The sequence below is a fragment of the Chiloscyllium plagiosum genome, unplaced genomic scaffold, assembly GCF_037043375.1.
Source record: "Chiloscyllium plagiosum isolate Xiang-an unplaced genomic scaffold, Cpla_swu_hap1 HiC_scaffold_22, whole genome shotgun sequence".
NCBI lineage: Eukaryota > Metazoa > Chordata > Chondrichthyes > Orectolobiformes > Hemiscylliidae > Chiloscyllium > Chiloscyllium plagiosum.
The window spans coordinates 11,956,277-11,972,240 of record NW_028270160.1 but is presented as its reverse complement, the minus strand read 5'-3'; the positions used below and the strand labels follow the sequence as shown (position 1 = coordinate 11,972,240).

Here is a 15,964-nt window from a genome sequence, read left to right as displayed (position 1 = left end):
TATAGTTAGCATAGCGTGACAATTTCCCGATCTCGGTTTGGCATAAGGGCACACGCAGATAGCAAGTGAGTAGAGTCAGTACACTAATAATGTTGCCAATTCCATTTGGAATAATTCCTGGATTTGTGCTCACTTCCTTTCCAACTGCCTCACTCAATCAAATGCTTTTCCTTGGTACTTTCAATCATTCTAACAACAAATAAACAAACATGCTGAAATAGAAACAGAAGTAGGCCATTCAGCCCCTCGAGCCTGTTCCACCATTCAATGGAATCATGGCTAATCCACGGCCTAACTCCGTATACCCTGTCTTTGACCCATATCCCTGAATACATTTGTTTAACAAAACATATCTATCACAGACTTAAAACTCACAACTGATCCATATCGAATACATTGAAAAAATATTCAATTATTTTTTGATATGCCTGTATTTTTCTCTCCCCCATCCCGTTCCCACCACATGTTGATGGTAACAGTGTCTTACAGACTGATCTTTATTCTCTGGAGTCTCTAGAACATTCCTGGAGGATTGACATCCCTACTTCCACAGAGAAAATGGGAAAATTCAGCAAGTGTCAATTGACAATTTCTTCCCAGAGTATTCCCCCACCCCCAACCATTTTAAGCTAGGAGTCAGGACGGACTGATGCATCATTTGATGCTGTGATTGCCCTGGTGACAATATAATGATAACATCAGCTGTCATTTAGTTGGTAGCACTCACTGAGACATAACATCATGGGTTCATACAGCCACCCCAGGCTGCTGTCATAGGTTGGTGGGCTGTGCCTCAATAGACAATATACAATAGGTGCAGGAATAGGCCATTCGGCCCTTCAAGCACCACAGCCTCATGCTGTGATTTCGTAGGGTGTTTTACCCAAGGCAACAATACTTATGTTGTCCTTCATGACATAAGAAACTGGTTGTGGATATTGTGTTATTGAGCATATTTCTTCCAGACATTTTCCACAGACATTACATTCACAGGCACTTAAGTGTCTGGGCTGATGCTAAGCTAATAAATTACAATAGAGTAATATAGAGCAGCATGCTCCCAGTATGGCAGCACTGAGGGCATGCTGCATTGTCAATGTTACCATCTCTAGTCACTGATTCCCCTGACACAATTTATCTTCAGGTCCATCGAACATTATCGGGGTTGTTGGGTGATAATACCATTAGGCCATCGCTTCCCCCCAAACCGACTGGTCCAACTTTCATTCTTGTCAAGAACATAATCAGCGCTGTGTCATGAAATGATTGAGGACCTTGTTTTGATATCCTTCTCAGGCTTTCAACCTTCAACCAACCTGTTGACGAGGAGAATGTGTAACCCTTCGACACATGTTCACCTGTTGGCTGTTTAAATTACAAATTCTTTTTTCTGATGTGAAAGACTGCCACAGTTAGCAAAGCAGCAGGAAGAGGAAGACAGCTACTGTGTCAGGAGGACCCATTGTCAAACACCCCAAGGCATTGAGCTGTGCATATGGCTCCTCAGTCAAGTGGGACTGAATACAAGCGACTGTGAACAAAGGAGGGACAGGGATTGGGAGGGCGGACGGAGGTGATACATTTGGTCAGGCCAGAATTTGGCAAAAGCTGATACTGAAAGGTTGGTGAGTTGGGTTGGGGATGTTGAGATGGATGGGTTGGATGGGGTCAATTTGGGAGAGAGATAAGTTGTATTGGGGCAATGAATTGAGTGACGGGTTGAGTTATGTAGGATATTGAGACAGGGGTAGTGAGTTGTGTGGGGAGAGATTATTTGAGTGGCAGGCAAGATGCAGGTAGGTGAAGGGTGTGAGGTGTCTGTTGAGTGGGGTGAGTTGGATGAGGGAGTGTGTTGAGTCAGGGTGAATTGGATGGGGGAGTGTATTGAGTAGGGATGAGTTGGATGGGGGAGTGTAATGAGTAGGGGTGAGTTGGATGGGGAGTGTGTTGAGTGGGGATGAGTTGGATGGGAGAAGTGTGTTGAGTAGGGGTGAGTTGGATGGAGAATTGTAGTAAGTGGTGTTGAATTGGATGGGGGAATGTGTTGAGTGGGAAGAGTTAGATTGCGGAGTGTGTTGAGTGGAAGTGAGCTGGATGGGGGAGTGTGTTGAGTGGGAGTGAGTTGGACGGGGGAATGTGTGGAATGGGGGTGAGTTGGATGGAGGAGTGTTTTGAGAGCAGGTGAGTTGCGTGGGGGAGTGTGTTGAGTGGAGGGTGTGTTAGATTGGGGAGTGTGTTGAGTGAGGGCGAGTTCGATGAGAGAATCTTTTGACTGGGAGTGTGTTGGGTAGGAGGCACTGTTTAGGGAGGACTGCACCATCCATAAGCCTGAGCATGCTCTCCCTAATGTCATGAAAATTCTAGAAGGATCTATTACCCACTAAAACAGGTCAGGAATCCTGGATGACCTTTCTGACCAAGCCCCTCACATCCATTCTCTCATGCTGCTTGATTTGGGGTTACCTAAACAGTGTTCTGTCAATGAACTCATCCCCTCTCTGTTGACTTCCCTCAATCTGGTCACCATCTTATGTGTGTTTGCTGTACATAAATTAATGGCCCTCTGATCCCACATTACAACAATGACTACACCTTAATTAGAAGCCATTGGCAGTTCATGGTTTTCAGGTATACAGAGGTCATGGGTGCAGTTGTAAAGGTGTGAATTGTTAATTTGTTATTTTCCTGTCCTTTTCAAGCTCTTGAATATAAGGTGGGGGTGAAGGAGAGGTAGTATTGCAGTGGCAGGGTGAGTACTTTGAAACAGTGATAAAGGAATAGTTTGATGTCGATGAGGTGGGAATAAGTGGTAAGTGAAAATCTTTGAAGAAGATGAAGGTGGGGGAATGCATTGGGGTGATCAGAGGTGATTGTTTTTTGGCTTTGACCTAGACCTCTTGCCTGTGTTGCTTTCCACTTACTGATGACAGACTATCTGAAGTCCTCACCACTGCACAGATCCCAACATCTGTTTTGCTGCAAGAAATTTTTTATTACATCTTGCCACTAACATACAGCGAAAGACATTCTCCAGCAGAGTTGATATATGTGCAGCAAAGCGAAAAGTAAGTTAACCCTTCCTTTGTCAGTGAATGACTTTATTCTTTCATGGGATGAAAGGTTTGTCTTATGAGGAAAGATTGAACAGTTTAGACCTAAACTCTCCAGAATTTAGAAGAATGGGAATAGTTCTAATTGAGGTGTAGAAGATGCTAAAGAGGATTGACAAAGTAGATGTAGAGAGGATGATTCCTCATATGGAACAATCTAGAACAAGAGCTCATAGGTTTAGATGAAGGTGTGAAAGATTTGAAACAGAAATAAAGAGGAATGACTTCTCTCTGAGGGTCATAAGTCTGTGGAATTCATTCCCCGAGTATGGTGGAAGTCGAACATTGAGTAAAGGTGAGGAGGAGATAGACAGGTTTTTGAACAATAAAAGCTGAAAGGGTTATGGAGAATGGGTAGGAAAGTGGAGTTGAGACTGAGATGATCAACCATGATTGTGTTAAATGATATACCAGGCTCGAGGGGCTGAATGGCCTCCTCCTGCTCATTGTTGTTGTGGGATGTGAACATCACGATGTGAGCATTGACACGAGAACTTAACCTCACAGTCAATCAGCTGCACAGTCGGTAAATTGCCTTCTCTCAAAGTGGGAGTGGGAAGCTGTTTGATATTGATACTGAGCAATGGGCAGGAGCAGCTAATTCGGAACGCTGGGCTGGGATGGAGTAAAAACAGTCAATCAGCAAACTTCTCACATAAAGCCTCAAAATACACGAGCTACCTTCCTCATTGTCTGCTTTAGTACAGACATGTTAATCCCTGTGTTAAATGAAGATATAGAATCTCTACAGCAGGCCATTTGACCCATCAAGTCCACACCAACCCTCTGAAGAGTATCCCACCCAGACGCACCCACTAACCCATCCCCATAACCCAACATTTCCCATGGCTAATCCATCTAATCTGCACATCTCTAAACACAATGGGCAATTTAGCATGGCCAATCCCCCTAACCTGCACACTTTTGGACTGTGGGAGGAAACTGGAGCACCCGGAGGAAACCCACAGAGATGTGGAGAAAACGTGCAATCTTTATACCGACAATCAGCCAAGGGCAGAATCGAACCCGGGTCCCTGAAGGGCTTTTGCCTGAAATGTCGATTTTCCTGCTTCTCGGACACTGCCTGACCTGCTGTGCTTTTCTAGCACCACTCTAACCTAGACTCTGGTTTCCAGTATCTGCAGTCCTCACTTTTGCCTTTGCTAACCACTGAGCCACCCATATGGAGAAGAAGCAATAGAGGAGTCTAATGCAGGGAATTCAAATCTAGCATGTGCATAATAAAACTGGAGTATGTGAATGACTGGCATGGGAGAACTTGTTCTCTTATTGTCTCAGAATCCCTCTGCTTTGCACTGGTCAATTTAGAGTGACTCTTGGCTGGACTCTTGGTCAGGAATAAAAGAATGACTAGGGTAGGAATAGGTCCAGTCAAGGATAGTAGTGGGAAGTTGCGTGTGGAGGCTGAAGAGATTGGGGAGACACTGAAGGAATACTTTTCATCAGTATTCACTCAGGAACAGGAGCAGGACATTGTTGCCAATGTGAATACTGAGTCACAATTAATTAGAATGGACGGCTTTGAGGTATGTAGGGAAGAGGTGTTGGAAATTCTGGAAAGGGTGGAAATAGATAAGTCCCCTGGGCCTGATGGCATTTATCCCAGGATTCTCTGGGAAGCAAGGGAGGAGATTGCAGAGCCATTGGCCTTGATTTTTATGTCCTCGTTGTCTACAGAAATAGTGCCAGAAGATTGGAGGATAGCAAATGTGGTTCCCTTGTTCAAGAAGGGGAGTAGGGATAACCCTAGTAACTATAGGCCGGTGAGTCTCACTTCTGTTGTGGGCAAAGTCTTAGAGAGAATTGTAAGGGATAGGATTTATGAACATCTGGATAGGAATAATGTGATCAAGGATAGTCAGCATGGTTTTGTGAAGGGCAGGTCATGTCTCACAAACCTTATCGAATTCTTTGAGAAGGTGACTAAGGAGGTAGACAAGGGTAAAGCGGTAGATGTGGTGTATATGGATTTTAGTAAGGCGTTTGATAAGGTTCCCCATGGTAGGCTGCTGCAAAAAATACGGAGGTATGGCATTGAGGGTGAGTTGGAGGTTTGGATTAGGAATTGGCTAGCTGGGAGAAGACAGAGGGTAGTAGTTGATGGTAAAGGTTCATCTTGGAGTGCAGTTACTAGCGGTGTTCCGCAAGGATCTGTTTTGGGACCATTGCTGTTTGTCATTTTTATAAATGACCTGGAGGAGGGGCTAGAAGGTTGAGTGAGCAAGTTTGCGGATGATACGAAAGTCAGTTGAGTTGTTGACAGTGAGGAAGGATGTGTCAGGTTACAGCAGGATATAGATAAGCTGCAGAGCTGGGCAGAAAGGTGGCAAATGGAGTTCAATGTAGGTAAGTGTGAGGTGATTCACTTTGGTAAGAGTAACAAAAAGATGGGGTACTGGGCTAATGGCCGGATACTTGGTAGTGTGGATGAGCAGAGGGATCTTGGTGTCCATGTACACAGATCTCTGAACGTTGCCACCAGGTAAATAGTGCGGTGAAGAAGGCATATGGCGTACTGGCTTTTATTGGTAGAGGAAATGAGTTCCGGAGTCCTGAGGAGAAAGTGAGGTCTGCAGATGCTGGAGATCAAAGTTGAAACTTTATTGCTGGAACAGCACAGCAGGTCAGGCAGCATCCAGGGAACAGGAGATTCGACGTTTCGGGCACAGGCCGAAGAAGGGCCTGTGCCCAAAACATCGAATCTCCTGTTCCCTGGATGCTGCCTGACCTGCTGTGCTGTTCCAGCAATAAAGTTTCAACTCCGGAGTCCTGAGGTCATGTTGCAGTTGTATAAGACTCTGGAGCGGCCGCATCTGGAGTATTGTGTGCAGTTTTGTGGAGGCACTAGAACGGGTGCAGAGGAGGTTTACCAGGATGTTGCCTGGTATGGTAGGAAGATCGTATGAGGAAAGGCTGAGGCACTTGGGACTGTTTTCATTGGAGAAAAGAAGGTTTAGGGGTGACTTGATAGAGGTGTACAACGTGATTAGGGGTTTAGATAGGGTCGACAGTGAGAACCTTTTTCCACGTATGGAGTCAGCTATTACGAGGGGACATAGCTTTAAATTAAGGGGGGTTAGGTATAGGACAGATGTTAGGGGTAGGTTCTTTACTCAACGAGTCATGAGTTCATGGAATGCCCTGCCCTCATTTGCTGAAGCAGTGAATGAGATATTTATGGGAATTAGTGAAGACCTTTGTTTTGCCAGCATTCAGCTTTTATCCTGAAGGTAAAATGGTCACCAACATTTCTGTTCTGTTTAGTGGAAGAGGGATAGGGTTGAGAATAGACTTTATGGATTTGAACTCAGGCTATGTTTGCTCTCCCTCTTTATGGGCATTTAAACGGGCATTGGATAGGCATATGGAGGATAATGGGCTAGTGTAGGTTAGGTGGGCTTGGATCGGCGCAACATCAAGGGCCAAAGGGCCTGTACTGCGCTGTATTTTTCTATGTTCTATGTTCTATGGTTGGTTTGTGAAGCAGAGTGACAACATACAGGGTTCAATCCCCTGCACTGTCTGTGGTTACCATGAAGTACTCTCCTTCTCAACTTCACCTGAGGCACGGTAACCCTCAGGTTAAATCACCACCAATTGTCTCTCTCTCTCTCTAATGAGAGAGCAACCCTCTGGAACTTTACTTTGAGTGACAGGAAACCAATTCTGGGCTCAGCAAGCTCTCAGCTAACAAATTTTCCAACTGAGTGAGCAAACTTACAACTTGAGCTACAAATCTCCGTGAAAATTGCAAGCTTTCTGCTATAATGGGAATTTGTCAGCTCATTCCCAACCAAACGTTCTTGCACTTTTTTCAAATAAAAGCAGTTACAGTTCTAATCACATTGAATTATATCCACGCCACATTCCACCAATGATACCATGATTTGCTTTCGCAATTTTGCAACAACAGGTTTCAGCCAATTCAAGAACAGTTTAAAAGAACCTGAAGACGTTTATGTCTATGGAAAGAGCCCGTCTGTGGTAAAGCTGTGACTGTGCATGGTTCTCATTTGCTGAAGCAGTGAATGAGATATTTATGGGAATTAGTGAAGACCTTTGTTTTGCCAGCATTCAGCTTTTATCCTGAAGGTAAAATGGTCACCAACATTTCTGTTCTGTTTAGTGGAAGAGGGATAGGGTTGAGAATAGACTTTATGGATTTGAACTCAGGCTATGTTTGTTTCTTTCACAGCTCCTGGCTTAGACTGCGTCAATTAGAGTGGTTCTGTTACACAGGGGAACAGTCTCTGGCTCTATTCACTGCGATTACCTCATGCAGTTACCTGGGACTTTCAGCTCTGGCAGTGCCAGCATATGAATGAAATAGCACTTTACATAGTGCCAAAGAAACCAGCCAATACGCATATAGTCATACATACGCACACATGGATATGCACACATATACAAATGAAGTCAAACATACACACCTGGATACACAGTCGTGCATGCACATACACAAACAATCTTGTGTATATAGGCACATACTGAAGCACCCAGACATGCATGTACTCTCAGTAATACACTCCACCCATGCTCGCACATAGACACTGTCTCTCTCTCTCTCTCTCACACACACACATTCTCTACACCAGCACAGACAGCCTCACAGTTACATACACACAGTCAGTGACATGGTGACGTACATGTGCACAGATATACACCACATATTCTTATACATATACACACAGAGACACACACAAACCCCAGGACCCTGGAACTGAACCTGGAGATGACCTCTGACTGTTTTTGCCCTTTGTTTAACCCCACCACTGTCTAAGATTGGATTTGCAGCCAATCATTTCCACTCACCAGAAACCTAACTCTTCTTGCAAGAAATCAAGGAGTGCAACTTATTCAAAAGATCCAGTGTAAGCCTGATGGACCGAATGGCCTCATTCTGTGCTGAATGATTCTGTGAATCTTGCAGCATGGCAAGCATTTCGGCTGCTGGTGCACAAGTTCACTTTTGGCAAGGATCTTTGTAAAAGGTTTTCATTAAAATGTTAAACTGGGAAAATTAGAATTCATTCCCTCCCCAGATCCAAAGGTTAATCACTAGACACCGTGTCCATGGGGACTATTTGTCAAGGCGGAATGTTTTGAGCAGTTTTTCCTGGCACATCAGTTGATTTTTTGTTTTAATCCGATCCGTTTAAGTTCCTGTAACAATCAGGCTGTTCTGTGATTGTGATTATAGGATCACGAGACAAAAACAAGCCTGAATCAATCGCAGAGAACACAATTCCCTGAACCTACTAATCATTCTGTCATTCCCACAAATTCTCCTCAACAAACGTGAGCCAGAAGCACAACGTCCATTACAGGGTTAGGGTCGTCAAGGGGGAAAAGGGGGTCTTTCTTAACCCAGTGATGTGTACAATGCATCTTTCTTTGCTGCACCGTCCTTTGATCCTAAATTGAGTGGGGAGCTCTCAGCAAGGAGTGCAGTCCAACAACTAGGGCGCTGTCGTTATCCCTTGCTTACCTCTGACAGATCTCTCCCTGCCCCCATCCCTGTTTCATTTCCCCCCCTCCCCCTTCCCCTTCCATTTCCCCATTCTCCCCTTTCCCCACCAGCCACCAACCAACCCCCCCCACCCCCCCCACTTCCCTCCTTCCCACTCCCTGTCCCTCACAACCCATCCTTTCGCTTTCTCAGCACCACCGCCTCCTGTTTTGGGGTCATCCCGTGCTATCCTCGATCTGGGTGCCTAATGAATGAGCAAATTACTGCCGGCGGCTCCCTGAAGTTGGCCACTGAGCAAGGGGCTGGTGAGGTGGGTTTCCTGAGAGGTGGCCCATGGAGGGGGGACATCTCCCAATGCAACTTTACCCACTGGCCTGCACTGAGGAGAGTGGAGCTCAGAGAGACCTGGCTGCTAACAGCATTCCCATATATTAGGGGATTTACAGTAAACCAACCCGCTGCACAGAAAGCCCCCAGTAGACAGAGTTCTCCATGGAAGGGATCATTTCCTGACACATTACTTATTCATACATAATAAAAAGAAAGGGAATGAGGGACGAAAGAGACACGAGCAGTCCCTAAATAACTTGTTACAGCATTGCTGCATGTTTTCAGATTACCTCACAGAAATGGCTCATAGTGAAAAGGGCTTTCCCTGAAAAACCTGAGACTCTCTCTCTTCACTCCTGGATTTTATTTTCTCCTGTTCACCCCTCTCCCTCAGCCAGCCTCTCTATCTCTCTTTGCCCAATTCCAGTTACCCTTCCTCCGCACGTACACTTCCTTCCATTACTGCTTTCAGACCTCTTTCTGTCCATCCTCTCATTCCATATCCCTTCCATCAGTTCAATTCACTTCCCACTGATCTCTGTCCCATTACCTTTGTATTCCATCAGCTTCTTCCTAAGACTATCTTCCCTTATTAATCCCCCTCTGATCCTATCTCTCTGCTCTCTCTCTCCTAGTTCACTGAGGGATTGCACCTTTGAGATGTCCTGAGATCATGACAGGCACTTTCTCTCTCTCTCTCTCCTTCCCTTGTTATCTGTCACTTGTTCTCTCTCTCTGTTCTTCTTATTTATTCTCCATTTCCATCTCTTCCTCTCATTCTCCATCTCTCTCTGAACCCTCAGTCTTCCTTTTCCCTTTCTAGCCCTTCTCTCCCTCTTTCTCTGTCTCTTTCTCTCTCATTCTCCCTTTTCCTTTCAATTTTTCCCATTCTGTCCTTTTGTCTTTCTGTTCCTCTCTTTCTTTCTGCTTTTCTCTGTGTTCCTCTTTCTCCCTCTGTCATTCAGTTTCTCACTCTCCCTTTTTCTTTCAACATCTCTTTCTCTCTCCTGTATCTTTTGTTTCTCCTGTCCCTCCTTCCCTCTGCCCCCTCTATCCTACTCTGTGTCCATCCCTTTCTCTTTCTCCAAATCCTGCTCATTTTCTCTCCATCCCTCTCCCTCTCTCGCTCTCTGTCAATCCACTCTCTCTCTCTGGCTCCCTACTCTCTCTCTATCTCTCTCTCTGTTGACCCACTCTCTCTCTCTGTCTCCCCACTCTCTCTTTGTCTCCCCACTCTATCTCTCTCTGTCTCCCCACACTGTCTGTCTGTGTCCCCGCTCTCTCTCTCTGTCTCCCCACTCTGTCTCTATGTGTCCCTAGTTTCTCTCTCTCTCTTTCTCTATCTCCTCTCTCTTTTTGTTTCCACACACTCTGTCTCCCCACTCTCTCTCTGTTTCCCTAATCTCTCTCTCTCTCTGTCTCCCCACTGTCTCTCTCTCTGTTTCCCTAATCTCTTTCTGTCTCCCCACTGTCTCTCTCTCTCTCTGTTTCCCTAATCTCTCTCTGTCTCCCCACTGTCTCTCCCTCTGTTTCCCTAATCTCTCTCTCTTTCCCCACTCTCTCTCTGTTTCCCTAATCTCTCTCTCTGTCTCCCCCCCTCATCTGTTTCCCTAATCTCTCTCTCTCTGTCCCCCCCCTCTCTCTCTGTTTCCCCACACTCTCTCACATTTTCTGTTTCCCCACTCTCTCTCTCTGTCTCCCCACTGTCTCTCTGTTTCCCTAATCTCTCTCTCTTTTCCCACTCTCTCTCCCTTTCCCCACTCTCTCTATTTCCCTAATCTCTCTCTCTATCTCCCCACTCTCTCTCACTGTTTCCCCAATCTCTCTCTCTTTCCCCACTATACCTCTTTGTTTCCCAACTCTCTCTCTCTATCTCTTCACTCACTCTCTTTCTCTGACTCCCCATTCTCTCTCTCTCTTTCTCTATCTCCTCTCTCTCTCTGATTCCCCACTCTCTCTCTGTCTCCCCCTTCTCTCTGTTTCCCCACTCTCTCTCACATTTTCTGTTTCCCCACTCTCTCTCTCTGTCTCCCCACTCCCTCTCTCTCTCTCTCTGTCTGCCCACTTTCTCTCAGTCTGTTTCTCCACTCTCTCTGTCTCTCCATACTCTCTCTTTGTCCCCCCACTCTCTCTCTCCTCCTCTCTCTGTCTTCCCACTCTCTCTGTCTCCCCACTCTCTCTCCTCTCTCTTTCTCTGTCTCCCACTCTCTTTTTTTCACCACTGTCTGTCTCTCGCTCTCTGTCTCTCCTCTCTCACTGTGTCTCCTCTCTCTCTCTCTCTCTCTATCTCCCTACTCTCTCTCTCTCTCGCTGCCTCCAAACTCTCTCTTCTATATCTCCCCACTCTCTCTCTGCCTCCCTATTTTCTCTATCTCCCCACTCTCTCTCCCTCTCTCTGCCTCCTCTCTCTCTCTCTCTCTATGCCTCCCCATTCTCTCTCTCTTTCTCTCTCGCTGTCTCCCCACACTCTCTCTCTGTCTCCCCTCTCTCTCTCTGTGCCTCCCCATTCTCTCTCTCTTTCTCTCTCTCTATCTCCCCACACTCTCTCTCTCTACCTCCCCACACTCTCTCTATCTCCCCCCTCTCTCTCTCTGCCTCCCCATTCTCTCTCTCTATCTCCCCACACTCTCTCTCTCTATCTCCCCATACTCTTTCTCTATCTCCCCACTCTCTCTCTATCTCCCCACACTCTCTCTCTCTATCTCCCCATACTCTCTCTCTCTATCTCCCCATACTCTCTCTCTATCTCCCCATACGCTCTCTCTCTATCTCCCCACACTCTCTCTCTCTATCTCCCCACACTCTCTCGCTATCTCCCCACTCTCTCTCTATCTCCCCACTCTCTCTCTCTCTATCTCCCCACTCTCTCTTTCTCTATCTCCCCACACTCTCTCTCTCTATCTCCGCACTCTCTCTCTCTATCTGCCCACACTCTCTCTCTCTATCTCCCCACTCTCTCTTTCTCTATCTCCCCACACTCTCTCTCTATCTCCGCACTCTCTCTCTCTATCTCCCCACACTCTCTCTCTCTATCTCCCCACTCTCTCTCTCTATCTCCCCACTCTCTCTCTCTCGCTGTCTCCCCAATCTCTCTCTCTCTATCTCCCCACAGTCTCTCTCTCTCTCTATTCCCCACTCTCTCTCTCTATCTCCCCACTCTCTCTCTCTCTATTCCCCACTCTCTCTCTCTATCTCCCCACTCTCTCTATCTCCCCACTCTCTCTCTATCTCCCTACTCTCTCTCTATCTCCCCACACACTCTCTCTCTATCTCCCCACTCTCTCTCTCTCTCTATCTCCCACTCTCTCTCTCTATCTCCCCACACACACTCTCTCTCTATCTCCCCACTCTCTCTCTCTATCTCCCCACACTCTCTCTCTCTATCTCCCCACTCTCTCTCTCTATCTCCCCACACTCTCTCTCTCTCTCTGTCTCCCCAATCTCTCTCTCTCTATCTCCCCACACTCTCTCTCTCTCTCTGTCTCCCCAATCTCTCTCTCTCTATCTCCCCACACACTCTATCTCTATCTCCCCACTCTCTCTCTCTATCTCCCCACTCTCTCTCTCTATCTCCCCACATTCTCTCTCTCTATCTCCCCACACTCTCTCTGTCTATCTCCCCACTCTCTCTCTGTCTATCTCCCCACTCTCTCTCTCTCTATCTCCCCACACTCTCTCTCTATCTCCCCACTCTCTCTCTCTCTATCTCCCCACTCTCTCTCTCTCTCTATCTCCCCACTCTCTCTCTCTCTATCTCCCCACTCTCTCTCTCTCTATCTCCCCACACTCTCTCTCTCTATCTCCCCACTCTCTCTCTCTATCTCCCCACACTCTCTCTCTCTCTCTGTCTCCCCAATCTCTCTCTCTCTATCTCCCCACACACTCTATCTCTATCTCCCCACTCTCTCTCTCTATCTCCCCACTCTCTCTCTCTATCTCCCCACACTCTCTCTCTCTATCTCCCCACATTCTCTCTCTCTATCTCCCCACACTCTCTCTGTCTATCTCCCCACTCTCTCTATCTCCCCACTCTCTCTCTCTCTATCTCCCCACACTCTCTCTCTATCTCCCCACTCTCTCTCTCTCTCTATCTCCCCACACTCTCTCTTTCTATCTCCCCACTCTCTCTCTCTATCTCCCCACACTCTCTCTCTCTATCTCCCCACTCTCTCTCTCTATCTCCCCACACTCTCTCTCTCTCTCTCTGTCTCCCCAATCTCTCTCTCTCTATCTCCCCACACACTCTATCTCTATCTCCCCACTCTCTCTCTCTATCTCCCCACTCTCTCTCTCTATCTCCCCACACTCTCTCTCTCTATCTCCCCACACTCTCTCTGTCTATCTCCCCACTCTCTCTATCTCCCCACTCTCTCTCTCTCTATCTCCCCACACTCTCTCTCTATCTCCCCACTCTCTCTCTCTCTATCTCCCCACACTCTCTCTCTATCTCCCCACTCTCTCTCTCTCTATCTCCCCACACTCTCTCTTTCTATCTCCCCACTCTCTCTCTCTATCTCCCCACACTCGCTCTCTCTATTTCCCCACTCTCTCTATCTCCCCACTCTCTCTCTCTCTCTATCTCCCCGCACTCTCTCTCTCTACCTCCCCACTCTCTCTCTGTCACTCCATGCTTCTCGCCTTAACCTCCCGTTAAGCCCCGTCTTGTGACTGTCACCAATTTCAAGCTAAAGTCGCTGCTGAAGGTTGCTTCAGGGGAATGAGGGAGGGACCTGTCCTTTGTGGTTAAAAGGAGGTGGGTATGAAATGCCCCTTGCCCCTGGAACTTTGATCCTGACCTCCTGATCCGCAGTAACCCCCGTGAATGCTATCTTACCTGGCGGCTGCGTTGCCTGGTTGCCTGGCGACTGGAGCGACACGCAGAGGTCGTTGTCTAGTGGGAAGTGGTCACACTTGAGCATCTCTGGCCAGGGGAAGCCGAAGGACTCCATGACGGGTGAGCAACCATCCCGGACGGCCTGGCATAGCGAGTGGCAGGGGTAAATGGGCCGGTCCAGGCAGATAGGGGCGAAGAGGGAGCACAGGAAGATCTGAGTGTCGGGGTGGCACCTCTTGGCCAACAGGGGTACCCAGCTGCTGGCCTGTTGCTTGATTTCAGGCAGAGTATCGTGCTCTAGCAGGTTGGGCACGCGCATCTTGCGGTAGCCAATGTTGTGGCAGAGGCGCAGGTCGCTCGGGATGTCCACGCACTGCGGCTGCTTGGCATAGAAGCGTCCCCCCTGCAGGTGGTCGGACTGCCAGCCATAATACTCGTACTCCTCTGCGCTGCCCCCAGAGCCGAGCTCCAGGAAGCCGGCCAGCAGCAACCCGATGAAGGTGGCATGGAGCTTCGACATGGTCAGTGTGCCGCCGCCGGCTCTGTGCCAGCTGTCGGCGCGATGTCTGAGGCTGCCCGTCTCTCCCGTCTCGCTCACGAGCTCTCGATTGAAGAGGATAGAAGGGAGAAGAGAAACAGCTAGAACCACCTCCTCCTGCTGCCGCGTTCCTGTCTCGCTGTTATCTCGAAAAAGTCTCAAGGTGGGTCAGGTGGGCATATAACTGGTGTGGCAATAGGACCCACCGTCCCACTTGACGGGTGTTGGAACAGAGAGAGGTAGAGGCAATCTCTCTCTCTTTCTCCTCGATTTGCTGCACAATCCTCTTCTCTATATTACATGCTAGCTATAGTCTCATGCAGCCCACTGACTGATGATACACTGCACACTCGTAAGTACATTATACACACATACACACACACACACGCACATGCACTCATATATGCACACACACACACACATGCACTCACGCTCTCTCGCTCTCTCACACACACTCTCAGCTCTTGCAGACTGCCAGTATTTAGCTGCTCCCTCCTCCTCGCTCTGCTCCAAGAGCTAGACCAGCCCCGTAGGCTTCCCCACAATGCCAGGAGGATTTCATCGCAGCCAATCACCTTTTGGGCTGACTTTGTCTTGTTACTGTGAATGCCTGAATCAGAGAGCTGGCTGCAGTCAATCACTGGAACAGCTACCTTGCTCAGCTCCGGCACTCACACAGCTTCTTAAAGGCAAGCTTGCTCGCTCGCCCTTTCTTTCTGTAACTCTTTACCAGCCTCCCTCCCTCTCTTCTCTTCTCCTTTGTTTTATTCTCTCCCTCTTTGGCTTTCTCTGTTCACTCTTTCCTCTGCCTCTAAGTTCCTTTGTCTGTCTTTATCCTTCCTTTTTGTCTCTGTCGTTCCTGCTCTCTCCTTCTTCTGTTTTTCTCTCTGTATTTCTGTGCAAATCTTCTGCATCTCTTTGTGCCTTTATTCTGCCCTTCCTAAAGCACATGTGATTTTCTCAGTCTCCTGATTTGTCTCTTACTTTGCTATTACTGGTTTCTCCCTCTTTGTCTCTTTCTAACTCAAATAAAGTGTGTTTCTCGGTTCCAGTGTGCTATTTCCTTAGGTCTCTGTCGGGATGTGTTTATTCATGCCAGACTTCTCTGTGTTAGCCCTCTCCTCTGTCTGTAATTTGTGCTCATGATTCTCAGAGTCTGTTACTATTTCTGCCTGTCTCTCTCTCTCTCTCTCTCTCTGTCTCTCAATGTATGTCTATCTTATTCTCTCTCTTACTCCCTCTTTCTCTTGGTCTAATTTTCTTTGTATGGCGTGAGTTCAGCAGTAGCACAGGGCTTCTCAGTGAATGAATGGTTCCACACTATTTAACCTTTGATCTCAAACCAGTAAAAAAAAGTATATCGGGAGAGGGATTAGAAGGCAGCTCCTGTCTGATACCTGAGGTTCAGAACCCTGTCTTGTCAAAAGGAACCCTCAGCCGTTTGTACAAAGCAAGTTTGTAAAATAAAGATAAGGGCTGATCAATGTTTAATGTTTCACATCCCCCCCTCCCTGCTGTTCGCACACAGACCCTCTCTGCTGTCGAGCAACAGGATGCTAGCTTTCATCTCATTGTCACTTGCCTGCACACCAGTCAGTCTTCCAGTGAGCTGGACAACTGTCAGGTGGCTATTTGACTGTGGGAGCTTTTGCATTGTCCAG

General features: G+C 47.4%; 1 protein-coding gene across 1 annotated transcript in view; it reads right to left on the bottom strand.

The window, feature by feature from the left end:
* Positions 1 to 14,783, bottom strand: part of sfrp5 (secreted frizzled-related protein 5) — a 79,350-nt gene extending 64,567 nt beyond the window's left edge. The window contains exon 1 of the mRNA XM_043712995.2: positions 13,766 to 14,783. Within this exon, the coding sequence (XP_043568930.2) occupies positions 13,766 to 14,285 (520 nt within the window). The 5' untranslated portion in view covers positions 14,286 to 14,783. The remainder of the gene's footprint in view (positions 1 to 13,765) is intronic.
* Positions 14,784 to 15,964: the final 1,181 nt, after the last annotated feature.